The sequence below is a fragment of the Camelus ferus genome, chromosome 31 (genome assembly GCF_009834535.1).
Source record: "Camelus ferus isolate YT-003-E chromosome 31, BCGSAC_Cfer_1.0, whole genome shotgun sequence".
Lineage (NCBI taxonomy): Eukaryota > Metazoa > Chordata > Mammalia > Artiodactyla > Camelidae > Camelus > Camelus ferus.
This window is the reverse complement of record NC_045726.1, coordinates 13,116,910-13,142,451: the sequence shown is the minus strand read 5'-3', so window position 1 is coordinate 13,142,451 and position 25,542 is coordinate 13,116,910. Positions and strand designations below refer to the sequence as shown.

The following is a 25,542-nucleotide window of genomic DNA, read 5'->3' as shown; positions in this document are numbered from 1 at the left end:
AAGATCTCTGTTGCTAAATCTGTTTGCTAGGTGTTTTGAAGGAGGATGTGTGTGAGCGGTGTCCTTAGAAACAAGGCTGAGCTATTACCCAGAAGAAATAGAAGCAGGTCAGGGTAGAAGCAAGGACTGGATCTGGTTGTCGTTATGCCATAAATACCCCATTGGGATCGAGGTGGTCAGTGAAGGGGTTAAAAACCTAAAGAATGAAAGAGAGACCTGAGCGTTCTCTTTTCTTGCCATTGTGTTTAAAAATGGTTTCTCCTTGAAGCTTGGCTTCTCAGACAATGAGTGAATTAATGCATATGTATTTATGCCGGCCAGGAAGCCTGAAGCGTTAAATGAACTTACTTGGAAAATGACTGAAGATTTATAGTTAGCCCTTAGAGCCTCGAGGATGTCAGTTACGCAAATGACTTTTCATTGTAAAAACCGTAAAATAACAATAAGGAATACACTGGCGAGTTGGAGGGACTCCTGGCTCCTTGGCCTCCAAAAACTTCAAGTTTCAGAGGGAGGGAGAGGAGTTGGCACTGCAGGGTGTGACGATGTGGTCTGAATTGGCCCCGTTTTAGGTCGTTCATTTATCCTTGGAATTAGCGCTGTTCCCTCCAGAGAGTTCTGAGGGTGGGCTGGCTGGGAATGCTTCCTCTGACCTGGGGTAAGAGTTCTCGTTTCAACCTTCCCTTGAATGTCTCTTTCAAGGGTCTTTCATATTTTCTGATCATCCAGTCATAGGGAAGTTTCTGAACTTCTCTTTCAGACCCTAAAAAATGAAAGGGAGCTGCAAAGCCAGGCTTTTACTAGAAGTTGCTTTAAAAATTGGAACCAGATTTCTGATCCTCCCTGAGCGACCAGCGTTTAAAGGACAGGGAGAACCTTTGTCAACCCAGAACTTGAGCATGGAGGGCAGGGAATGAGACAGGGAGAAACAAGGCAAAAATGGATTCTTTCTCTGGATACACACATGTACCGTTTACATTTGCATTGTGGGGTGAGTTGTAATTAGCTTGAGATGCCAGAGGCCCCACCCACTGAGTGACCCTGGGAAAACACTTCACTTGTCTGAGTCTCAGTTTCTTCATCTGTAAGATGGCAAGATGGCACTAAAACCATATGGTCTCTTAGGAAGCCTCCAGTCCTAAAATTTCCACTCCTTATTTGCATGGGCAGGATAACCTGGGGCCCTGTCTTTTGACTTGAAATGTTAAGCATAGACTTACAAGCATTTCAACTTTAAGGAGGAAGCTGAGAAGACCACCCCCCACCTTCTTGTCCTGAAATTCTCCCAGGGGGCTAAGGAGGAGAGGAGCTAGATGCCCAAATACCATTTGGGGCCCCTGCATCCCGGAGGACCTGCTGAGAAATTATAGTTTCTTGAACTTACTGGAAACCTCCAACTCCAACACATACTGTAGACCACTCATCCAGACCATTTAGAAATGCTGAATGGCCAAACCCCCGCCAAGGGGAGCCGTGTAGCTGATGCTTCTGGAAGGCTCTGTTTATAGCTGTCTGACTCCTTCCTGCCGAGGACCTTTTACGAGCTCACTACCAGGAAGCTGAGTCATCGAGGGGTCAGCTGGCATGGCCACGGTCACCCGGTGTTGCCAGCAGCAGAGATGGGGTGAGCCCAGACGTCCCGGGCATTTTGGGGGAGTGTTGGTGGGAGCAGCTGGGTTGAGGGGGTGGCGCTCCTCACCTTGGGAGGCTTCTTGCCGCTACTCCCCTCCTGGTGATGGGAACCCAATCCCTTTCAGATTTGGCTGTGAGAAAGCTTCTCCTGTTTCCTTCACCCCATGTCTTCCTCCCCTTCCGTCTTCTCCATTCACCAATCCAAGGCAGGTCAGGACCAAACGGACCAAAACATCGCGTGGAGGGTAAAATGACCAGCCTCTGCCACCGTCTCCGGGGGTCAGCACGGGCTCTGTGCTGTGCTCCTGGTACTGAGCAGGCTACAGTCACACCACGTTCCTCAGGCCTCTGTTCACATCCCACCTGCCAGTACCTGGGCCCCCAGGTGGCCTGTCTCCTGTGCATCCCCAGCCTGACTCCCCTGGGCTTCCGGTCTCTGCCTCAGAGTCACTTCCAGGACCCCTCCCCACCCCAAATCTAAATGAGGTCCCCGGGCTTGGCTGTCAGAGCATCTTCCCTTTCTCCTTTGCTTCAGGATATTTATAATTTTAATTAGGTTTATTTATTTATTTGATTTTTCAGTGGAGGTGCTGGGGATTGAACCCGGGACCTCAGGCATGCTAGGCATATGATCTACAACTTGAGCTATACGCTCCCCTCTGCTACAGGACATTTAGAGTTGGTAATTTTTTTATTTGTATGACTTTTGGTTTACTCCTCCCCTCCCCTCCTAGACCATGAACTCCTTGAAGGCAGGGACCCTCCCGGCTTCGTCCATTCCCAGCAGCGCCCTGTTTATGTAGTGGGGGAGAATTTTTTTGTAGAATGAGACTCCTGTGGTCTGGCCACTCACTCTCATCCCTGGCACTAGTCTCCTTTTCTCCCTTCTGGAAACCCTTCTCGTTCAGCCGGCTTCCGTGTAAATCATACACCTGAGCTCTTTGTTTCCGGGATGAGGGTTTAGTCGGCATGAAATCTCACCCACGGTGGAAGGTTCCTGCCATTCCCTCCGGCATCCGGTGAAACTTAAAGATAGCTCTCCCCAAACTTAGGAAATAACGCGTGCATGTCAAAAGCTGTCCGTGCATGTGGATTCTGCAGCCTTCAGGATGTTTCCTGGGGTGTCTTTCCCCTGATACTCACAGAACATCAAGCCCGGTGTTTCTGGTCTTTCGTCATTTGTCTGTGATTATCTGGTGTCAAGGACGCGTGGAGACATAGAAGAACACCCCCTCCAGCTGTGCCCGGGCCCCGCCTACACGAAAACCAGCCAGCGCTATGGAGGTGATTTGACAGCCGCTCTGCGGGAAAGCTGGCTTTGCTAACGTCTGGGAAATTTACCTGGGACACCTTCTTTAACACCTACGTTGACCGCTAGTGTTCCCTGAGCTCTTGAGCCCAGCTCTCCTGGGGATTATGTCCTGGGCCCTTACCCTGTGTGCTAGACCCCAGAAGATGTGAGACGCATCTCACTGAGGACACATGCTCAGCCCTCAGACAGCCGTTTGGGGAGGAGAGTGCACCCGGGGCTTAAAGTGTCTGCTTTGTGTCTGCCTGTGGGTGCAGTGTAGTGTGCCTCTGACTCCCTGGTGATCGGTTATCGAGTGTCTGTCCTGTGAAGGCACAGTGCTGGGCCGCTGGGCTCGCAGTGGACCAGGCTGCCCCTTCCTTGGCGTTTCTCTCAGACTTTAATGAGAGACAGATGCACGCAGACACGTTACCTGATGTAATTATTAGCAGAGGAATGAGCAAGAGGAAGCTGGCGACAGGACAGCTTTGAAAAGGCTCTTCTTCCCGTGGATAATAGGCTGTTAGTGGGGCAGGCTCAGGAAGGTGTGGCCTCTGTGGAGGGTGTGGAAGCCGGGCTTGCAGAAGCTGGCAGGACCACACTTGACTTGGGAACCGTGCACGGGGTTTGCGAGGTGCCTGGCTCCCTGAGCCTGTCCAGGGTGGATTCCAAGAGAGCTGTCACCCACAGCACCCTGGGGGCCCCCTCCGCTCCCTGGCTCTGAGACGAGGCAGGGCCTCGGAACCACTGGCACCATCACCCAGTCTCACAAGTACAAACGTTTGGCTGGTTTTCGGCCGCTACCTCCACACCTGAACAAGTGCAGTACTGATTCCCAGGATCGTATCTTAGGGGCTGGCACAGGCTGGGGTGCACTGGACAGGGAAGCCCTGCCAGGGACCGGCACGTGGAAAGGATGCAGATCCCAACTCTGCATCTTAAGCCTTTCTGCCTTCTGTCCAAGGGCCCCTCGGCTGGCCTTCCAGGTGTTTCCTTCCAAGGCAAGCTCTGGAGCCAGAAAGGTTGCTGGGTCCAGGCGATTATGCTGTGCCTTTGAGACCCCTGGGTGCCTTCATCCAAACAAACAAACAACAAAGTAAAACCTCCTCTCCCAGGTGCTCAAGGAAACCTCAGGGAATCATTTGATTATGACTGGATTTTATTTTATTTTTAATTTTTATTTATTTATTTGTTTATTTATTTTAACTTTTTTAAAAATTGAGTTATAGTCATTTTACAATGTTGTGTCAATTTCCAGTGCAGAGCACAATTTTTCAGTTATACATGAACACGCATATATTCGTTGTTGCATTCTTTATCGCTGTGAGCTACCGCCAGATCTTGTATACATTTCCCTGTGCTATACAGTATAATCTTGTTTATCTATTCTGCATATGCCTGTCAGTATCTACAAATTTCAAACTCCTAGTCTGTTCCTTCCCAGCCTCCCCCCTTGGCAACCACAAGTTTGTATTCTATGTCTGTGAGTCTGCTTCTATTTTGTATTTATGTTTGATTATGACTGGATTTTAGACTATGATTTCAGAAATGCATGTGGAATGAGCTGTTGATTGGATTTAGGGTTTTTTTTTTTTTTAAAAAAACTGTGGTTAAAATACACATAACATAAAACTTGCCACCTTAACCTTTTTTCAGTGCACAGTTCAGTAGTGTGACGTACATTCACATTGTTGTACATTTATACATCCACCACCACTATCCATCTCCAGAATGTTTCTCATCTTCTCAAATGGAAACTCTGTACCCATCAAGCAATAACTCCCCATTCCCCCAGCCCCTGGCATTCTACTTTCTGCTTCTGTGAGATACTTTCTGTTTCTACGAGATAGTTCATTTTAAGTGGAAGCATGTAGCGTTTGTCTCTTTGTGGCTGGGTTATTTCACTGAGCATAATGTCTTCAAGGTTCATCCATGGTTTAGCATGGGTCAGAATTTCTTTCCTTTTCGAGGCTGAATTATATTCCATTGCATGGATAATACCACATTTTGTTTATCCATTCATCCATGGATGGACACTTGAGTTGCTTCCACCTTTTGGCTGTTGTGAATAATGCTGCTATGAATGCGAGTGTGCAGATACCCCTGCTCTCCGTATTTTTGGATACATACCCAGCAGTGGGATTGCTGGATCATGTGATAATTCTATTTTTAGCTTTAAAAGAACTTCCATACTGTTTTCTATAGGGGCTGCACCATTTTACACTCCCACCAGCAAGGCACAGGGGTTCTAATCTCTGCTGGAATTCTTTTTTTTTTTTTTTAAATACAGGTGTCTTTAAGCTGCACGTAGTCCTGCTGTTTGTTTAGTGGTGTAGATTTCCCTTCCCCTAAATAAAACACACCCCTAAACATTTGTATTTCAAAGGACTCTTTACTGGTTTTAAAGATTTAAAATGTTAGAGGCCAAAAAGCGCCTCCTTAGAGACAATTCACTTAACTTATTCGTTAGGCAGATATTTGCAATTGTAATTGATGGGTGAACAGAGCAGAAGAGATCTCCCAAGTCTCGAGTCTCGGGTTTACCTGCTGGTGGAAGTTTGTGTTCATGCCCATCTGGGTGAAGCGATTGCTAGGAGTTCCTTGGGGACTTGGTGGGGAAGCTGGGGATGGGAGTTGAGGTCTTGTGACTTTCTGGAACAGGGCTCTCACCGGTCTGTCGTGCTCCCATTTAGGTACACATTTTGGGAGGTTCGCCCCTGTTTGGGAAAGTGAGACACACTCCCGGTGGAAATATCTGTGCCCTGTAGCACCATGTGGATTTACCCCCGGAATCCAAGGGCCCTGAGAGACTGTCCACACCCACAGGTGGAGGCGCAGGTCCTGCAGGGTGACTGGGGGACACTGGAGAGGGACAGGACCCAGGAAGGGCGCCCCCTGCCAGGTCCTGAGGCTCAGCTTGGCCCCATCTGGCTGCTGCCCTGCAGTTCAGAGGGTGGCGAGTCCCTGGGCATTGGGGAGGGCCTTTTCAACCGTGGTGACCTTGCAGAAATGGGTGTCAGTCACCAGTGCCAGGGAACTTTGGCACTTAAGGGCCCGGTCCCGGACTTCAGCCCCGGTCAAAGGTCTCTAGCACTGCGCTGGGCTCTGAGCGAACTTCCTGTAGCACTCTCATCTTGGACCCTTTGCACCGGTGTAAACTGACACCAGTGATTCCCCTCCCACCTCTCTAGCTGTCCAAGGTCCTTTGTTACATAATCCGGATTAATGGCAGCAGCCAGGCCCATCCACTTAGCAGTGGGGAGCGAAGAAGGGCGATCGTGGAAGTGGGGTGGTAGGAGGGACGGAGCCCCTTGGAGGCTGTGTTTTTGCAAGTCCCCTCACTTTTCTGGGCCTGCTTCTCCTTGTTAGGGGGAACAGTGAACTGCAGGGCTGTGGGGGCCGTCCTGACGGTGACTCAGGCCGTCTAGTCTAAATAGGCAGCGACTGGGGGAGGCTTGCTCCCGAGCCGGGGCGGGCCCTGGAGGCATCCTCCTGAAGGGAGTGAGACTCTTAGGAGGGAATTAGAGGCAAAATGACATCTGCCTAGAAATTTGCTATTTATCAAAAAAAAAAAAAAAAAAGCATAAATAGAAGCACCAGACCCCGGGCATAGGGCTTTTCACTGTTTCCTTTAATCCTCACAGAGACTAGGAGGTAAGTGCCCTGTTTACAAATAAGGAGACAGGCCGGGAGAGATGGAGAAACCTGTGCTAGGTGCAAAGGTGTGAGGAGGAAGGAGCAGGCGGGGGGCCCAGAGCCTGCCCTGCGGGCCGGGGTGGGTCTGGACTCCAGTGGAAACTGGCCGCCTCCCATTTGGCGAGCCTCCTTCTGGTCAGAGGGGGTTGCGGGGGGGGCTCCATTCCTGTCCCTTCCTTGTGAGGTGGTAAGAACTGTGGCCTGGAGTCCCCAGTGCCCCGAGGCTGGTGGCTTCCTTCTGGGACCCTGGGGTCCTATTCTGTAGTCTGATGATTCAGTTCAAACCTGTAATGAGGTCCTTCTGTGCCAAACACCTACTCATGAGCGAGCTGGGAAAAATACCCACGCGTTCTCGGCAGGATTCAGCTGGTTTTGGTGGTAGCTCTTAATGATGTTTCGAAGCCGTCTGCATTAACACGGGTGGTGGTCCAGGAGGCGCTCTTGCTGGGGCCCTTCTAACAAAATTCCAGGGATGCTAATCCTACTGAGCACCTTCCTATCCTGCACTTGACCTGCTTACGTTTTCTCATTTATTCACTGCAGGAAGCATGTGAGGACAGGGAACAGCAGTGCAGAGAATTTTAGTAACTTCCCCAACTGTGCACAGCTCAAAAAGTAGATCGTTGAGGACGGGGACGTCTTTGTGTCCCTAGGTCCTAATAATGGCGTCTGGCATGGAGTTGGAGCTCAGAATGTGATGGCTGAGTGAAGGGATGAACGTCAAACCTCAGGGACTGTCTGAGCATCGGGCGGGGGGTGATTCAATGAGGTTTATTTGAGATTCCGTGATTGGGATTCTCAGCAAAATACGGTTGAAGGATGGGCAGATGTGTGGGGTGTGGGCATCGGAGCGCTGGCCGGTCCTGGTGCAGTGGTGACCAGCTCTGGGAGCTTGGGCAGGTCACGCAGCTGTTTCCCCAGCAGCCAAGGAGAGTTGAGGGTGAGCTGGGTGGGTGGCAGAACTCTGAAAGCAAACAGAAGCCCAGAGGGAGCCCCCCACCATGCAAAACGGGTGGTGGGGGAGCCCCCGGGGCTGAAGGAGGGAGCAGGGGCTGTGGACTCTGCCTCTCCTGCACGCACCCCTGTGCTCCCATGGCGCTTCCACGGAGACCCGTGTATTAAACGTGCTCATCAGTGTGGCCTTGTGATGCTTCAGCGAGTTCGCCTATATGCCAGGAACAGAAGCACTCTGGAGAATCAGGTATTTCTCCCGTCCTGCCTCTGACATCTTGGCCTTACTTGTAGGTGGGGTGGTTTTAAGCCAATGACATAGACAAGGTGGCTGAGTCAGGGGAGGCCAAGTGAGTTAAATTCTTTCTTGCAGCCTGGCCATTGGAGCAATCAGTCTTAGCCTTTGAATGTGGTTGGAGTGCCAGGCTTCCGTCGGTCACGGTGCCCTTCCTGCCCACAACCTGGGTGGGCGAATGGTTCAAACGCTTTTTGAGGAGAGAGATGGGTTTGTATTGAACCAGCAATTCTTAGCCAGTTCTGTTCGAAACCAGCGGCCAGGCTGATGGTCAGGGTTGGAAACCAGTGATGCTGTGTGATCTCCAGGGGATGGGGCTCTGACTGCCTGTAAGTACCGCCTGCGGGCTAGACATAGACCCCTGACACCCCTCCCACACCCCGACCCCCTGCCCAGGAGCTGCGTGGACTTAACCAGCGAGGATTTAGGTGACTTTGACATCAGGCCTACTTCCTCTTTAAAAGGTTGGGCACGGGAGTTGGTGTGCCCGTGACTCAGAGTAGTCATCAGAGACAAGAGAAAAGCAGGAGGTCTTAGGTGACCCAGCCCACCTTTTCATGAGAGGTTGGTAGCCTGGTGGTTAAGGGTGTGGCTCTGGAGCCAGACTGCCTGGCTTCCGGTGACCTTGGGGCAAGTCCCTTATCCCCTAGTGCCTCAATTTCCTTGTTTATAAAATGGGGGATAGTTAGCTGCTAATGTTACTGTTTAATTATCTTAATTATTGTGTGAATAGAGGCATTGGGGCTCAGAAAAGTAAGCTGATTTGCCTACGGCCATGCAGTCCTGAGTGCCAGCCGTGGGACTGGGACACAGCGCAGTAGCCCTGGCTGGTCTTACTGGAGCCCTGCAAGGTGGGGAGGAGGGACCAGTGGCTCAGGCTTCCCCTCCAGCCCACTGCTCTCCCCGCCCTTTCATCTCCCAGTGAGGTCTCCAATCCCACCCATGAAATTCCAGTGTTGTTACCTGGAATCTTGGGAATTTGCCCACCTGTAGAGTGGAGATAATTTAATCCTTTGGACAGGCCACAATCTAGTCTCTGAGTGTGTCCTGGGTCCCTGGGCCTGAGCCAGGTACGGATTCTTTCATTCCTCCCTCCTCCTGCTGTGGAATTCTCTAGAGAAGGGGAGGAGTGACCAGGTTTGACTCCCAGGATAAAGGAATGTGGGAATGGCATCCTTGGAGCCACAGGCGAGGCTGTGAGCTGCTGCTGTGGGTGGGGAGGGAGACCCTCGTGGCGTGTGGTGTTACAGTGGCCTCGCAGCTGTGGAGAGAGCGCCCGCCTGTAATGAGACCCCGTGGGCTTCTGTCGCCCAGGCCTGAACCCTTCTCCCAGATGTGGGCGATCCCAGGCGCCCTGCTTACCGTGTGGCTCTTTGTAGCTTGCTTCGTTATGCGCAGTAGGTAACCACGAACAACACTTGACTGCAAAGTAAATTCCAGACACTTTAGCAAACTGTTCAGGCAGGGCCTCCCATGGTCCAGCCCCGACCTGCCTTTTCTCCCAGCAAACACTTATTGATCATATAAAGTTCGGCCACCCTCCTGAGTCTGGGGCTGCCTGCCCGTCGCACCTTCCCGCTGCGGCCCCTGCACACACACCCTCCAGCCAGACCCGCCTCCGTTCCCCAGGCCCCCCAGCGTGTTCACGTCCTCCTCAGTCAGAACGTTCTCTTCCTCTCCCTGCTCTGTTGGCTTTTTTTTTTTTCCCAATAGAAATACGCACCTAGTAAAAAGGCAAACAGCATGGAAGGGCCTGTAAGACGGCTCCATTTCTTGCTTGAAATACTGTCCCTCTTTCCAAGGGCAGCTCAGTTGACCCCTCTTCTGGCCCCCTTTTCCGATTCAATGAGCTGCTGGGTCTGTGGCCTGTTCCTGGGAGCAGTGGTGTTTGCTGCTGTGGCTGCTTCTTTGTGGGGCCGAGGAGCTTGGTTTTGGATGTCTGGTTGGAATTTGTTTTCTGCTGAATAATTTGTGGAAGCTCTTAACTTAGTCTTTTTTTTTTTTTCCAACTGAAATGTAGTTGATTTACACTATTGTGTTAGTTTCAGCTGGACAGCAGTGATTCAGTTGTACAGATATGTTTTTTTTCAGATTCCTTTCCATTATAGGCTATTATAAGACACTGAATATAGTTCCCTGTGCTACACAGTAAAACCCTGTGATTCATCTATTTTATATATAGTAGTGTGGATCTGTTAATCCCATACTCCTCCCCCACCATCCCCCTTTGGTAACCAGAAGTTTGGTTTTTGTGTCTACGAGTCTCTTTCTGTTTTGTAAATGAATTCATTTGTATTATTTTTTCGACTCCTTATGTAGGTGATATCATCCCTTAGTCCTTAGCAGTGTCCCCTGTGCACACCCCCAAGGGGCCCGAAGCTTTCAGGAATGTGTCTGGAGAGCATGAATGACAAATGGCAGGGACCCTTGGCAGTCCAGGCCCCGCACCTCGGAGGTGGCAGGTAACCAGGAATGCCTGAGGGTGGCTGGTCCGATGGGCGGGGCAGGTGTGACTTTGTGAACATTGGGCCCCATGGGAGATGAGTGAAAAGGCGGAGCAGGCTTGAAGGTTTGCTCTCCCGTGTGTGAACCCACTTCCTCCCACCCTCCTCCGACACTGGGGCCTCCTGAAAGCCCTGGGAGGTCTGGGGCTTCCTGTAGGCAGAGCAGGGGCACTGACTCAGGCCTGATTTAGTGCGAGGTGTGTTCCCACCACCTCATCTCTTTCCTGTTCAGCTTTGCTGCCTGGTTTTCCAAGGAACTGGCCCTCTTGCTGCCGTCATAGAGAGGTGTCAGGGGGGCTTCAGAGTGCACCACCCCACCACATGCTCCTGATATGCAGTCATTCTCCCCAACACCCCCCCTTTTTGAGGGGGAGGCCAGGACTGCCTTTGAGGAGTCCTTTTTCTCTTGCTGGTTCTTAATATGTAAATGGATGAAGTTTTCCTTTTGATTAGAAAGACAGAGACAAAGTATATTCTCCTTAGGGTTACACTTTTGCCCTTTGGGAGATGTAAAAAGACGTGATTCAGAATTTTGAACTTGGGAATAAACTTTGATGTGCCTCGGAGTGCCGAAAACAGCGCAGTTCCCATTAAAGGATTTTCTGCCTTGCTCCGTTCCTGGTTAATGGGAGGAGAGTGATGCTGGATGATGTCCCATGCCTTGTTTTTTATTATTCCTGCATGCATTTTCAAAGGGCCAGGGCGTGATTGTTGGAAGCACCATCGGGAGTCCAGCCCCTGTAATGAGCGTGATGAGGGTGCAGGGTCTGTCCGAGTCAGGACGCTGGCCATTTTAAACTCCGAGTGCTGAAAGTTTTACTGTGTATGCTTCCCTTGATGTGGTTTGGGTTTCTTCATCTATTGTGCGTGCCTCCTAAGGAATCTGGAAGGCGAGAGAGGGCTTTCCAAGCCCTGGATGAGGTCTGTGGCTTTGCTCCGGAAGACAATCCTTTGCCCACAAAGCACTGTGCCAGAAAAAAAAAAAAAAAAAAAAAGCCTCTCCCTTGTGGCCTGCGTGGGAAGCGGCTCCTGGCCTGCCGTCTCTGCCTTGGGTGGCTGTTCATGTAGCTGGAGTGTCATAAGCAGGCAGACCCCAGTGTAGCTGCACACGGTGCGTTGGATGGGCTGTGGGTTGAAATGGGCCAAAGAGGGAGGCCTTACATCCATGGGTGGGTGGTTGTGGGACTTGGAAAATAGAGAGGGGGCTGGGGTCTGGCCCTGCAGCCTGGCTTAGGCATTTTATCATAGTTCAACTTAGTGATGTCAGTGCTACTTGGAAACACTTGACAGAAGGAGAGAACTGACCTCACCAATTTGGTTTTTAATTCTGAAGCAGGCGCTGGGCGGCAGATCCTAATAACATTGTTTGGCATTTTCCTAGCACTTTCTTGGTGCTTGAACCTTATTTCTGTTCTCTGGGAGGAAGTCTGGAGCAGAGATTCCTGGGCGGCCTTCTGGAGCACAGCCCCGGTCCCTCTGTGGGAGGGGTGCCTGCCCATTGTGTTGTGATGTTTGTTTGTTCACACCATGAACTGGGAGCCCCGCGCGCGCCCATCCCTGCCCTGTCTCCCCGTCACCCCTGCCTCCAAGTAAGAGCAGAGCAGATGCATTTGAATGGGTGAATGGGTAGATTTTGCACCATCTTCTCCTAGGCCTGGAAGTGCCCCAAGTCATGGGAAGTTTTTTATAGTATTACTTGGTTTTTATTTTTGAGACATTCAGCGAGAAAGGTTGGGGATCTCCAGCCGTGTCCCGGTCAGGAGGGAGGACAGTGGCCGAGTGGTGCTGCAGGTGCGGGGCCAGGCTGGGCTGTCCTCTGCAGGACCCTCAGGAAGGTCCGAGGTCTCCCTGCCAGGCTCAGCTTGTCCCCTTTTTTTCTGGTCCTGGCCCAGATCTGTGACTCCTTATCCACGTGATCTTGGGCAAGGTCCTTTCCCGTCCTGGGCCCCCGTTTCCCATCAGAAAAGGTGGGTGCTGAGCTAGACTTGCTCTCTGCCCAGGCCCTTGCTGCTCCTGTTATATGATCCCGTGAGCTCGCCTGGGGAAGAACACCCTTTTTCCACTCGCTCCCCCCTCCTCCTGTCAATAAGAGAACAGTCCTACAAGGCAGGCTTGTCCTGTTTGTGTCTTCTTAGGGCAGAATTTGAGAAAAGGGCTTGACCTGGCTATTCTAGCCTTGTTGGGAGTTGATGGAGCCAGTTCAGCACAAATACGGTGTTTGTACCGTTGGCGTGGAGCCCTGTGGAATCACTGGTCTAGGGCTGGGGGGGCGGGGAAGAGGGGACTTGCTCAGTGAGTGGCAGAACCAGGCCAGAGACCCAGGTCTCCCAATCTCAGGGCCCTAGCACCTTCCTCCATTCCTGGCCCTTTGAGAGCAGGAGCAGTTATGCAGTAGACGTGGAATAAGTCTCCATCACTCGCAGCACCAGGCTCAGGGCTCCTCCTGCTTACTTGCAGCCCCGCCCCCTTCTCAGGCCTCATCTTTCAGGCTGTTCCCTGGGGCCCGCTCTCTGCAGGCGCTGCCCGAGGGGTCCTTCTCACACCTGGAGCCAGTCTCTGCACTTCCTGCTTCCAGGGTGTGTGCGGTCGGTCAGCTGCAGCTGTGTTTCCTCAAGTGTGTTCTGCAAGGTGTGACTGGTTATGCAGTGAGACGAGGCTTCCTTTTGCCACAAACAAACCTTGAAGAAGTGCCTGCACACGAAGGTCAACGGCCTGCTTTCCTGAAGGGCTTCCTGGCATCTTCAATATGCTAATGGGCATTGTGAATTTCCAAGAGGGGAGAATGAAAATGCAGAGAACGGGAACTGACTATGAGGCAACAGGAGAGCCGTGCAGCTTGGCGGGAAGCAGAAACTGAAACCCAGGACAGGAAAGGCTGTTGGTGAAATTCTCTTGTCTCCGTTTTCTTGTTTGCTTTTTAATCTTTGTCCTCTCTCTGGGCATCCTGATTCATTTTCTTTTGCCTTCTCTCCACCCTCACACCCTGACTTTTTTTTTTAATTGCAGTGAAATACACTTAACATCAAACGTACTATCTTAACCATTTTTAAGTATCCTGTTCAGTGGCGTTAAGTACATTTATATTGTTTTGCTACCATCATCACCATCCTTCCACAGACCCCTACGTCTTGCAGACCCCAAATCCTACTCATTAAACAATAACTCCCCATACCCCCTCCCCTGCAGCCCCTGTCAACCACCATTCTGCCCAAGGGGTCTCCAGGACCTCATACAGGTGGAATCATATACTATTTGTCTTTATGTGACTGGCTTATTTCACTTAGCTTAATGTCCTCGGGGTTCACCCGTGTGGTAGCATGCATCGGAATTTCCTTTTTTGAGGTGAATGATATTCCACTGGGTGGATGGACCACATTCTGCTTATCTATTCATCCATCAGTGGACACTTGGGTTGTTCCCAGTCACCCCTAACTTTTTCTCCTCCTTTGATCCACAGATAGCTAGAAAATGCCCAGCCGTCAGTTGTATATTTTACCGGCAGAGTCACAGAAAAAGAGAAAAAGGCACTACATTGATTATCTCCTCTCCAGCCCTGGCCCCTGCTGCCCGACCCTTTTCCTCAGCTCTTTCTGACAGGTCCTCCTCATTCCTCCCTTGTCTTTTCTTGTTTATTTTCTGTCTCCTGGCGCCCGGCCCCCCAGTGGTGCCCCCTGCAGGCAGGTTGGAGAAATGAAGGTGCCGCAGGACTAAGGAGGTGCTGGCCCCAAGCCTGGCCGCAGGGACATCACTGGGTCCTCTGCGCTCATGGACCCCTTGCCTCTGTCCCACTGAGTATGGCCTGCCCTTGAGTAGCCCAGCCCCCAAGGACAGAGAAGTCCATTGAGTGCACGTACCCAGCTGTCCTTTTCTTTTCCACAGGAGGATGGTGCGTTTTGGCTCAGTATTTACTCCGCTGCCTCACCCCTTATTTTAAGAAGGGGAGGTGAGAAATCAGCCCCAAATTCCCCTTGTAAGTCTACGTGCGCTGGCTGATGTCAGTGAGCAGCCTTGGAAAGGAACCCCTCTGGTTCCTTCCGGGGCGGGGAGGGAGGGGACAGTCATTGTTGACTGCCACCCCTAGCCAGGGGATCCCTCAGTTACCTCTCACTCTGCCAGCAGCTCTCTGGGGGTTTATTCCACACCCCAAGTTTAAGGAACCTTCTTGGGGTTCTGGAGCTAGAATTCAGACTGACGTCGGCTTGGCTGGCTCTCGGCCTTGGCACCATGTGCCCACTGCTTCCTGCCCCTGCTCTCCCCCGACTCCGGCCTCCCAGCCACCCCTCCCCACCTCCTCACATAACCAGAGGTGAATCTGTTACTGCCAAGGCCGGGTGAAGACGTTACAAGAAAATGCTAGGCCTGGAAGGGATCTTTATTTAAAAGTTCTCCAAACTGAAGGATGATCAGAATTGTCTGGGGAATTAAAAAAAATTTTTTTGAATCCATGCATGTTGGGTGGTGTCCCGATTAGGTATTTTTAGACATTTCCCAGGTGATTCTGATGATCAGCTGCTGTGCTGATACTCCGGTTGAGGACACCGGGGACCAGAGAGATGAGATGCCACAGCCGAGGCCACGTGGCCCTGATGGAGCCAGTCAGGTCCTGAATCTGGTCTCCCGGCTCCTTGCTCTGGTCTCGTGTGTTTCTCGCACGGCCATCCCCCTCTGCTTGCAAGGGGCTGCTGGGACCCAAGGGAGGCCACCCTCTGGAGGCTGGTCTTGCCACTCCAGGCCAGAACCCGGGAGGAAGAGGCACAGGAAGCTACTCCAGACCTTTGCCAAGGCGGGCCTCTCCCCTGGGAAGGGGGCTGGCAGGAGCCACCTCCTGTCGACAGGCCAAGGTCGGCCCCCGGGGCAGGCTGCCTCTGTTCCACCTGTCGCTCAGCAGCTCACACTCTGGGCTTGAGAAATGCAGCCAGATGTGGACTTTTCATAAGTCAAGAAAGCTCTAGATGTAAAGAGTGATATGAGGGACAGGTAACTCCAGGAAAGCATGCTCGTGATGGGGGTGACATATGGGGAAAGCTGGTCTCTGCTCAGGGATGCAAGTCTCTACACAGGAAGAAATGAAGAACAAGACCATACATTTCAGTGCTAACTTGTAAAGACGAAGTGTAAAAAGTATTTAGGGGAGATGAGGAGGTGAGGGATGGAGGATTCCAGGGGAGATTTCACAGTCGGGCTGAACAGAACTTTCACAACACAGGTCTTAGATAAATGAGGACACAGGAGACTTTAGAACCAGAATGGGAACCTTTGAATAATAATAATACTTCTGTTTGACTTGGTCTCTGAGTTTACTAAGGGTTTTCACACACATTGTTTCATTTGATGCTTGCAACAACCCTGTTTTTTAAATTGAGGATCCCGAAGCCCAGAGAGGTTAAGGGACTCATTAGATGTCACACAGCTTGCCAGTGGCTGGGCAGATCTGCCTGCTCCAAATCCTGCCCCTCATCTTTTCCCCTCTTTTCTAGGCATAATGAAATTCATGCAAATGTGTGTATGTGTGTATTGCTTGTGGGGTGGAATTTCTCCAGAAAGGAGAAGAATCAAATTTTCCTTCACCCAGAGGTCCTGTGAAATTATGAAAATGGCCTGTTTTCTCTCACTGTCTCCCTGGGTCATCCTTTCCCTCTTTAGCATCCTTGTTAATCCCACTCTTTTCTTATTTTCTTGCCCTCCCCCAGACACGAATGCAGAGTTTGAATCCAGATCCCAAAGCCCATTACACAAGTGTCTACGGAGCTCTCAAGAAAATCATACGGACTGAAGGCTTCTGGAGGCCCTTGCGAGGCCTCAACGTGATGATGATGGGTGCGGGGCCCGCCCACGCCATGTATTTTGCCTGCTACGAAAACATGAAAAGGACTTTAAATGCCGTTTTCCACCATCAAGGGAACAGCCACCTAGCCAACGGTATTTGCAAGCGTTTGTCTGGAGTTAGAAAGGTCTCTCCTTCAACAGACCCTTCCCCAGGGTTCTCCTCCCTGTGACCCAGCAGCCTGACGCCTCATCTCCGCCACATTTGCTTATGAACCGAGGACTCCAGCTAGAGGAGTGTGTGCACACACACCCTGACACACGCACACACACACACACACACACACGCACGCGCACTTTTTTCCATTCCCCTCCTTCGCTTTCTGAAGCCTGGGGAAAGTCGGTGACAGAGAGTTTCAGTTTTCATTGTCGAGTGGTTTTGCCATTTTGTTTTTGCTTTTTTTAAAAAAAAAAAATTCCAAAGCAATTAATGATCAGATCTAGGAAAAAAAAACCAAAACCCTGAATAGAAACAAAACTTTTGAATGCTGGATTCCAAAACAAAAAAAAAAGCTATCTGGACAGCTTCTTTGAGACTATTTAAAACTGGCCCAACAGGTCTCAGCAACGCCAAGATCTAACTAAGCTTTAAAAGGTCAAGAAGTTTTATGGCTGATGAAGGATTTGCTCCGGCGCAGAGGACCTTCCCCACCTAAGCTTCTGGGAATTTGGGAATTTCACCTCTATTCTCTTCCGTTTGTCTGAGTTGCATCTGTCTGCAAGCAAGGGCTGAAAGCGTTTTCTTTGGTTGTTCCGAGGGGGCCAGGCGGGCGGGGGGCCTGAGTTGGCCGCTGGCTGGTCCGCCGGCTTGTCTGACTGGGCCCGGCTGAGCGGCTGTTTTAGCCTCCTGTGGGTTTGGCTTTTGTTTGGGTTTGGAATGGGACAGTGGAGAAGCGGGGCTTAGGAGTCCTTTAACAAAATTCTTTTTCAGCAACGGGGAGGTAGATGGAACTGGCAACAACCTTTTACCCCCTTCTCTGTTTTGTTTTACTCAAAACCAAAGAGCATTCTCTCCCGTCAGCAAACCCCGGTGGTAGTAACTCTACCTGGCTGGTTTGCGGATATTTGCTCTGCTTTTTAAAAATCAGCCTCTAGTTGCATCTGTTGAAATGGCCACTAAGATCCTCTCCCTGATACTGTCCCCGAGTCCTTTTGCCTTTTTAATTCCTTGGTCACTGAACCCCTTGAAAGCGGTTTGTTGGAGCCCAGTTTATGTTAAGTTCGGCCCGGCGCTGTTACTGCTTCACAGCGGTGCGTGCTGTGGTTGTGCCTTTCTGGGGATAATCCAAAGTGCGTGTGGAGGAGGGAGGGGGTGATATATGCACTTCATGCATTTCTGAAGCCTTAGCCAGTATCCTGGTTCCTCCCACCTTCCAGCCATAATCTTAATTACGAGGCCTTGTCACTCAAGAGGGAGGAACCCCAGAGCCAAAAGCAAAATTCCAGGCCTCAGTCAGGCTTTTGAAGTTCCTGCTTCTGGAAGCCAGGCCAGATGAGACTCTCAGATGGGGTCAGTGGTCTCGGAGACGTGTCATCACTTTGCAAACTGACCCTGGAAATCCCGCATATGCAGGTGTTCCTGATGGTCTTTTTATCTTGACCATTAAAAAAAAAAGCCTGAATTTTATTAAGGAATGTTCATAGAGATTTCTCTTCTTTTTCCCCCTCTCTGCTCTGTACATGATAATTGGCCCCTTTGGTGGCCCCAGTTTAAGGGCAGAGGGAGTTAACCTGTAGGCAGAGGCAAAGGACAAGAGAGAATGAAAATCTCGGTGCTGGAAAAATCTACTGAGTGTGGTTTCTGGTCCCAAATCCAGTGTTAGGAGGTCTAACCTTTTCATTGGGAAAACGGGGTTTCTGCAAGTTTGAAATGTGGGTAATGGTGCCTGTGTTCCCTTCCCCATTTTTATCCAGTATTTCCGTGATCACTTTATGGTTTTAAGAGTCAGTGCTCACCTGGGTGGAGTTGGTAGTGAATTTTGTTTCTTAGAAAGCTAGGTCCAGGGTCCTGTCTGATTTTAGGTTCCAGGAACTGCCTCAGAACCCCTGGTCCCAGAGGGTAATTTTCTGGAGTTTGTTTTGCAGGGATAGCTGGGAGTATGGCCACCCTGCTCCACGATGCGGTAATGAATCCAGCAGAAGGTAATGTTTCATGGTCCCAGGGAGTGGCAGTAGGGGATGTGCAGTGGGGCAGGAGAGGTGGGGGGTGGGGACAGAAGGTCCGGCAAGGGGACTCCTGGCCCCCAGTCAGAATAAGCAGGAGGATTCTTTACCATGTTGTCAAAGGTCTCAAGCAGGGATGTGAGTGTTTGAGTTCCGGTATTCCTGTTCTCTTAAATGGAGTGACTCAGGATGTGATCCCCGGACCACAGCATCGGTATCTCCCGGGAGCACATTAAAAATACTGATTCTTACGTTCCCACCCCCGGCCTCCTAAATCAGAATCTCTGGGGGTACGGACAAGATATCTGCTTTCACAAGCTCTCCTGGGGACTCTTTAGTGTGCTTTTGCATTACTCTGAAACCTGTGTGTGCATGCGTGAGTGGGAGCACACGCACACACACACACACACACCCTGCTGGCCCTTGTTAACCATTATCAACCCTAGACAAATTTAGAAGGAACCTGTCAGAGGCCATTCATGAGGACTTATGTTTAATTTGCTTTTTGAAAAGAAATGTGAAATTATTATGGAAAATTTCAAACAGAGGCAAATGTAGGGAGAAGAGTATTATGAACCCCCACGTACGCATCAGCCAACTGCATAAATTAACGTTTGCCCATTTGGTTGTAGCTCTCTCCTCCCATGTCACCTTTTCCCCTCCTTTTGAGTTCTGGGAGCATATAAAGCAATTCTGAGGTGTGCAGACGAGCTCTGTCGGCTTTGTCTGTATCTTCGGGTCCTTAGCTGACTGGGGTCTGGTCCTGGGCGGTCTTTTAGGTGGGTTCGTCTGTGTGAGGTATGGGACCCTTTCCACTTTTCTCCCCTATCTGAAATTGATCCCTTGCCAGAAGGGAGAACTGGAGGTAAAAGGTTCAACGTTTTAAGTCCTGTGTTATAAGTTCGTCTGTTTTTGTCTTTTAAGGTTAAATGTTATTTGCTCTCAGCTGCCTCCCGTGTCCCAGCAGATAGAAAACTTGCTCTGACCTTCAGGGGCGTGATGGGTCAGACTGGGAGGTGGACTTTTTTGTGTGTGTCTAAAGCGATTCATATCGGGACCTGGCCAGCGACCAGTTAGTTAGGCCATGTTAACCAGGCAAGAATTTTAGTTCTTTTATTAAAGGAGAAAAAAGTGAGATTCAACTACCCCCTCTTCTGCCTGATGTTACACTGACTTAAGAATTTGATTTCTTTAAAAGTAAAGAAAAGCACACTGTATGTGTCCATCTTGCAATGCATGGGGACAGTTAAAACTCTAAGCCTAAGGGACCACAGTTGGCTCTCATTTGCCCCATGTCCTTTGAGCCACCAGTTAGTTTTGTGTTAACCAAGACCAGGGTCTTCCCTGGAGTTTGTCATTGAACTTGAGTGGACAAGATTCTAGTGTCTCTCCCAAGAGCCTGGAGATACAGAAGCTAAAAACACTGTCAGAGGGACAGACCACTGAGGATAAAAGATGGAACATGTGTCCAGTGGATGAATTGAGACAGGAGGACGGAGGGGCCAGGAGCAGGGTTTAGGTTGGCGACGTGTGGGATGCCCGAGGCAGCTAGGACCTGGGGAGATCAGTGCATCTAGTCTGAAATGGCTGCCTGGTTTAGGGACCACCTTAACCAAAATTCAGGCAGGAGAAACTTCAGGAGACAGCCCCCTCCTGGCAGCGGGTCCCGGAGGCAGGTTTTTAAACGGGACGGCCTGGAGGTGGCCCTCGGCGGTTTCTCAGGCTGGGGCTGGGTGTGCGCTGGCCCCCATGCACCAGTGTGTCTAAACTTGCTTGTTTCTCTTTACGGCTTGGCTCCCCACCTCACTCCGACGCGGGGTGGGGCCAAACCCGACCACCCGCGGCCCGGCCACAGTCGTGAAGCAGCGCTTGCAGATGTACAACTCGCCGCACCGGTCGGCCCTCAGCTGCATCCGGACAGTCTGGGGGACGGAGGGCGTGGGGGCCTTCTACCGGAGTTACACCACGCAGCTGACCATGAACATTCCCTTCCAGTCCATCCACTTCATCACCTACGAGTTCCTGCAGGAGCAGATCAACCCTTACCGGGACTACAACCCCCAGTCCCACATCATCTCAGGCGGGCTGGCCGGGGCCCTCGCCGCCGCCGCCACCACCCCGCTGGACGTCTGCAAGACCCTCCTCAACACTCAGGAGAACATGGCCCTCAACCTGGCCAACATCAGCGGCCGGCTGTCGGGCATGGCCAACGCCTTCCGGACGGTCTACCAGCTCAACGGCCTGCCTGGCTACTTCAAGGGCGTGCAGGCGCGTGTCATCTACCAGATGCCCTCCACTGCCATCTCCTGGTCCGTCTACGAGTTCTTCAAGTACTTCCTCACCAAGCACAAGCTGGAGAATCGAACTCTATACTAAAGGAATGGGGCCGTGGCAAGTGATTCCAGAATCTTCTATTGGGCAAAGGCTCCCCCTGCCTGCTTCCATTCCCTTGCCCTCACACCAAGATTTCTTTCGGCAGGGTGTTGGCAGGGTGGGGCTTCTGCTCCCTGATGCCTTAGAGAGAGGAGGGGATGGGACAGCCGCTGACCCGCCGGCCGTCCGCAGGGACATCCCAGCTGGCGGAAGGAGGGGAAAGACTTGGGAAGCGGAGGGAGAAGTTGCTTTTTCTCTCCCTCCCCCGAGAGTGATGCAGCTTTTCTGCTTCACTGTAGCATCTCCTCCCCTAAAATCATAGATCACACAGGAGGGAAGAAAATGTGCAGTGACTGAAAACATTAAAGAGGAAAACAAAAATGATGTATATAAAAGTTCCAGTACACAGTATCAAATAGATGGATAATGTTTATCCTTTATTTTTCTATGGAGACATTTTTGGGTTTCTGTGTGTGCCTGTGTGTGTGTACAGACAAGTGTTAGAACTGGGACTAGAGCTGGGGTTTTTTTGTTTGTTTTTTGTTTTTTTAAACAGAGGGCTGAATTCTTCCATCGGGTTAAGCAAAAAAGGCACCAAAGTCATAAATTGCTCCACGTGGCCTAAAACTGTTGAGCCCCTCAGATGGAAGTTCCACTTGAATGTAAAATAATAAATACAAGGTTTATATTTTGAATTTCTCTTTTCGTGGGGGAAAAGGTACGTTGAAAAAAAAAAAGTCAAAATAATGATATATTACTTCTAACTACTTTTGTTTTTCCTTTTATTCAATCAGTTGCCTTCATGTGCTTTCTCCCTTTGTCTTTCCTAGAAATTCCAGGACCAAAGATCTGGCCCTGGGGCTTTTCCTCTTGCTGTGTGCACCCCTCCCCCACCCGACTGGCTGGCAGCATGGCCCACACTGGGAGGACAGTGGGCCCCAGTGGAATTAGGGTGGCGGGCCTTGGACTTACTGAGACCTTTTCCTTCCCTTGTGAGTGACGTGAATGTATGTCTCACGGGGCCAGCACTTAGAAGCCCTTGAAATGCCAGCATTTAGCTACTTACGGGGCAGCAAGCGAGAAAAGTCCTACCTTGATCCTCCGGCTTTAATGCTCCACCAACCTTTTACTCAGGCACTTCGGATATTCTTGTCTGTGTGGGTTTTGACGAAATCTCTCGATCTGTCTTATGTTTCCCTGTGCAGCTTTAGCGCTTTTAAAAACCACAGCAAGTGTGTCTATGGCGTTTGCCTGCCCCCCTGCCCGCCACGAGTTTCCCCGTCAGGCCGGGCCCCCCAAGTCCAGCTACTGAAGGCATCTGGGCCCTTGTGTCCAGTCAGGGTGCCTCTGAGCCATCTCCATCCTTGCTCAGTCCGTGCCCTCTGAGACCACGAACTGCCTTGTTTTCTGAAATGGTGCATCTGAGCCAGATGATCACTAAGAGCAAACGCAAGCCTGTTTCCTCTGGCCACACCCTTCCGTGGGCTGCCAGGCCTCTCTCCAAGGGAAGACCCCTGGCTTCAGTTTCCTTTCCGATCCTGTCTTTCAGAATGAGCAGGAAGCATGTGTGTGTGGGTTTCCATTCTCCCTGGCTTGGTCCTGACCTTCGCCCTTCACCCTTCTCCCTTCACCCTTGGCCTTAGGCAGGGTCAGTGTCATGCATTCTCATCAGACTCAGACCCAGGCTCCTCTGGATGCCATGACTCCTGGGAAGAGCTCAGGTGGCGCTGGGACAGCCGGCCTCCTGGGATCTTGTGCCTCCGGGGGTAGTTTTCAGGTCTGGGGCAGGAGTGAGCCACGTCAGGCAGCTCCCGCACGTGCCTGCTGTGCGGGGTCTTCTGGGCTGAGGGGCCTGGCTGCTGACCTGTCCCCCTCAGAGTCAGCCCACCCCCGCCCCCAGTGGAAATCAGTTGCAGCAAGCTCCTGTCCCACTCAGGGATGCAGAACACCCAGGGATGCCAGGCTGCTGCAGGAACTGTTTACATCTCTCTAAACATGCCTCCCCGCCGCCCTTAGAGTTATGTTCTGCAAACGGAAGAAAAACTAGATCAAATTCTAAGATAATTACCACCCACCCCTTTCCGTCCACTTAAGAGACGCCGCACTGCTGCAGAATATTCCTTATTTCTGATGGGATTTTGTTTCCAGTGGTATTCTGGGAAAGCTCCTTTGGGTAGGGAGATGTGAAGATAGGCGGCGTCTCAGGATTTCAGAGTCTGTGGGCTCAGAGTCCGGGGGTCTGATCCTGGCTTTCCTTTCACAGTGCACAGGGATGGGCTGGGAAGTGGGGCTGATGCCACCTGTCCTGCCTTCCCCGCTGGGTCTTCCTGAGGCTGAATGAGCGATGTATCTGCAAAAGCTTTGAAAGTTGTGAAGCACTAGACAAATGTAAGTGGTCATTAATTTCATAGGAATTAGCCACCTCCCTGCCTCGCCCTGAGCTCCAAAGCTTGTGTGACTGCCCCATGCGGACTGCAGCCCCGTTGTTGCTTGTGACTTCGACTTTGCAAAGAACTAAATAGGAACGTGTTCTCCCCACACCCTGCCCCTGGTGATGTCTTGGTCATTAGTGTCTTTGGCCTTTGGGGTGACGTCTGCCGCCAGGCAATGCTACTTGAGTTCAATACTCATCGTGTGTGTGACTCTTCTGCTCAGACCATGATTTGAGATCCAACCACTTGATCTGAACTTTACTTTTATTTTTGAATTAAAAAATTGATTTTTTTTTTTCAAAAGGGGTAAATCTTCAACCCGTGACTATTTTTTCTTCACTTTGGATTCAGTCTATTTCCTGGCTTACATCCTTTTGTGTGGGTTCTTTCTCTTTTTCTTTTTTTAAAAATGCTGATGTTTTATTCCAAGTGCTGTCCTCCAAAGCCTCCTGAAGGCTGTATCTGCCACACATTGTTACGCCAAGAAGGTTTTATTTAACTTTTTATTTAAGGAAACTGAAGTATACTGCTGCTGCCCACCTGCCGGGGCGATGTGTGTGATCCCGGCGAGCAAGTGTTTCTGAAACGCCTGTAGTAAAAATCATGCTTTCTGCCTCTGGATTGTTGCCAGCTCTTTGAAGAAGGGGAGAAATGTGTGTTTACCGTGGGGATGTTTCCGATATGCTGCTACGGTTGTGACACTGGAGCTAGAGAAAATAAAGCCTTGATCTTTGAAGTGTTGTGGGCTCTGTGGTGGGGATGTGGAAATAAGGGGGAAGTGGATGCAGAGAAGGGACCGAATTCACGGGGCTTATCCCTCCTCCAGTCTCGCACATTAAGGGCCAGGAACTATGGCTTCGATAGAATGTGGTCCTTGAGCCCTCTTATAATAGTGGAAGCAGGTCACTGCCTTAGTCAGCTCCAGGATGGTCACATGACACTGGGGCAGGGCCAGAAGCCTCCTCTGACTTGGTTCACTGTGGGGAGGGTGGCAGCTCCTTCCCTGTGTGGGACCACGAGAGCGAGAGGCAGCAGATGCATGGGATGCACAGTGCTGGTGCCTGTTCTCTCTCTCTCTCTCTCTCTCTCTCTCTCTCTCTCTCACACACACACACACACTAAACCATTCATGGAGCTTCAATCAATGGGAGACCCCGAGGGTGACCAGAGTCCACATATACTTCGTGAAGGTCACAGCTTAAGCCAGGGAACTAGACCTATTCTGGTGTCGGGAGTCGGGGTCAGGGAGGGGGAGTCTCAGACCCCTTTGAGAAACCAGAGACAGTTCTGGACTCATCTCCCTGTTTTGGAGCTCAGGGCACCTGCTTTCTGCATAACCACCGAAGGCTTTAGTGAGGGTGGAGAGTCAGAATTGAGGGCAGGCCGGAGCACCAGCCATGGGCAAGGGTGCCAGGAGGTGGGCCGGGGTGCCGATCGGAGAGTGGAGGAGGCTGGAGATAGATACGCTTCCTGCTCTGCAGTTTTACTAAAGATCGATGCTGTGCTTCCCCAAGTGACTTGTGGCTTGTGATTGCGTCCACTCCGGGTGGGGTGGCAGGCATGGGAGGACCTGCCTTCAATGCATACATATCCATTCAGCAGCGAGTTCTCCTCTCCCTGCCCCACAAAAATCCATCGGCCAGGAGATCCAGGGTGCCTCCCAGGAGCAGAGCATCGTGCTTGGTGCTGTGGGGACAGGAGCCAAGTATAAATGTGGTTCTCGCCCTTTCAGGCCGTACAGCCTAGAAGACTAAGGGAAGATGTCAAATCTAGACCCAGCAAGATGATAGTGGAGGCTGCCGTGGACTGAAAACAGTAACGTGATTCCATTTGACGAAGCTCCGTGAGACACTTACTTGTCCCCACCAGTGGTATGCTGGGGTGTCCTGCACCTGCTCCTGGAGCTGAATGCACTTACCAGCTTCGCATTCAGTAATGTCACGTTGGTTGCTTGAAATCAGCAATGGGAGGAATATTTACACGACAGAAACAGGCAAGGGCTGTAAATCAGGGCTCCTTCTTTTTGAAGAGCCAGCTTACCAGCTTACTGCTGGCACGTGGCACAGGGCTTGGTAGGTGGTACATGTTCGGTGCGGTTTTGCCAAGAGAAAGAGATGCTGGACACGCTTCTCATCTTCAACCCGGGTCCCCTCCAGTGCTGGCACGCCTGGTTCCTCCTGTATCAGAGACCGTCTTCATCACTCCAGCACAGCCACGCTGTTCAGATTCCAGCCCAGAAAAGTCATGAAAGGAAGGGCTTTCCTTTCCTCCTGAGCCAGGGTCTCCTCCTGTCTGAGTTCCCACGGCCTCTAGCTGACTGGCTACCTCTTCCGGGAGAGACTCCACTCCTCCCCACAAGAGTGACCTTAAGGCCACATCTCAGAG

General features: G+C 51.1%; 1 protein-coding gene and 1 long non-coding RNA gene across 6 annotated transcripts in view; one reads left to right on the top strand and one right to left on the bottom strand.

Moving 5' to 3' along the window:
* The window catches only part of SLC25A37 (solute carrier family 25 member 37), a 34,476-nt gene extending 13,311 nt beyond the window's left edge, over positions 1-21,165 (top strand). The window contains exons 1-4 of one of the 5 annotated variants that reach the window (XM_032471042.1): positions 10,305-10,324; positions 16,057-16,285; positions 18,275-18,331; positions 20,208-20,878. In XM_032471042.1, coding sequence (XP_032326933.1) covers positions 16,063-16,285; positions 18,275-18,331; positions 20,208-20,728 — 801 coding nt within the window. In that variant the 5' untranslated portion in view covers positions 10,305-10,324; positions 16,057-16,062 and the 3' untranslated portion in view covers positions 20,729-20,878. Of the gene's footprint in view, positions 1-10,304; positions 10,325-16,056; positions 16,286-16,362; positions 17,039-18,274; positions 18,332-20,207 lie in introns of those variants that run through there. The other 4 variants (XM_032471039.1, XM_032471040.1, XM_014561872.2 and 1 more) reach the window with 4 other exon arrangements.
* LOC116660794 lies at positions 7,440-9,893 on the bottom strand. Its single transcript, XR_004316429.1, has 3 exons — positions 9,586-9,893; positions 9,225-9,284; positions 7,440-7,580 (listed from the first exon to the last, which is right to left on the bottom strand). It is a non-coding gene; the product is annotated as an uncharacterized LOC116660794 (long non-coding RNA).
* Positions 21,166-25,542: the final 4,377 nt, after the last annotated feature.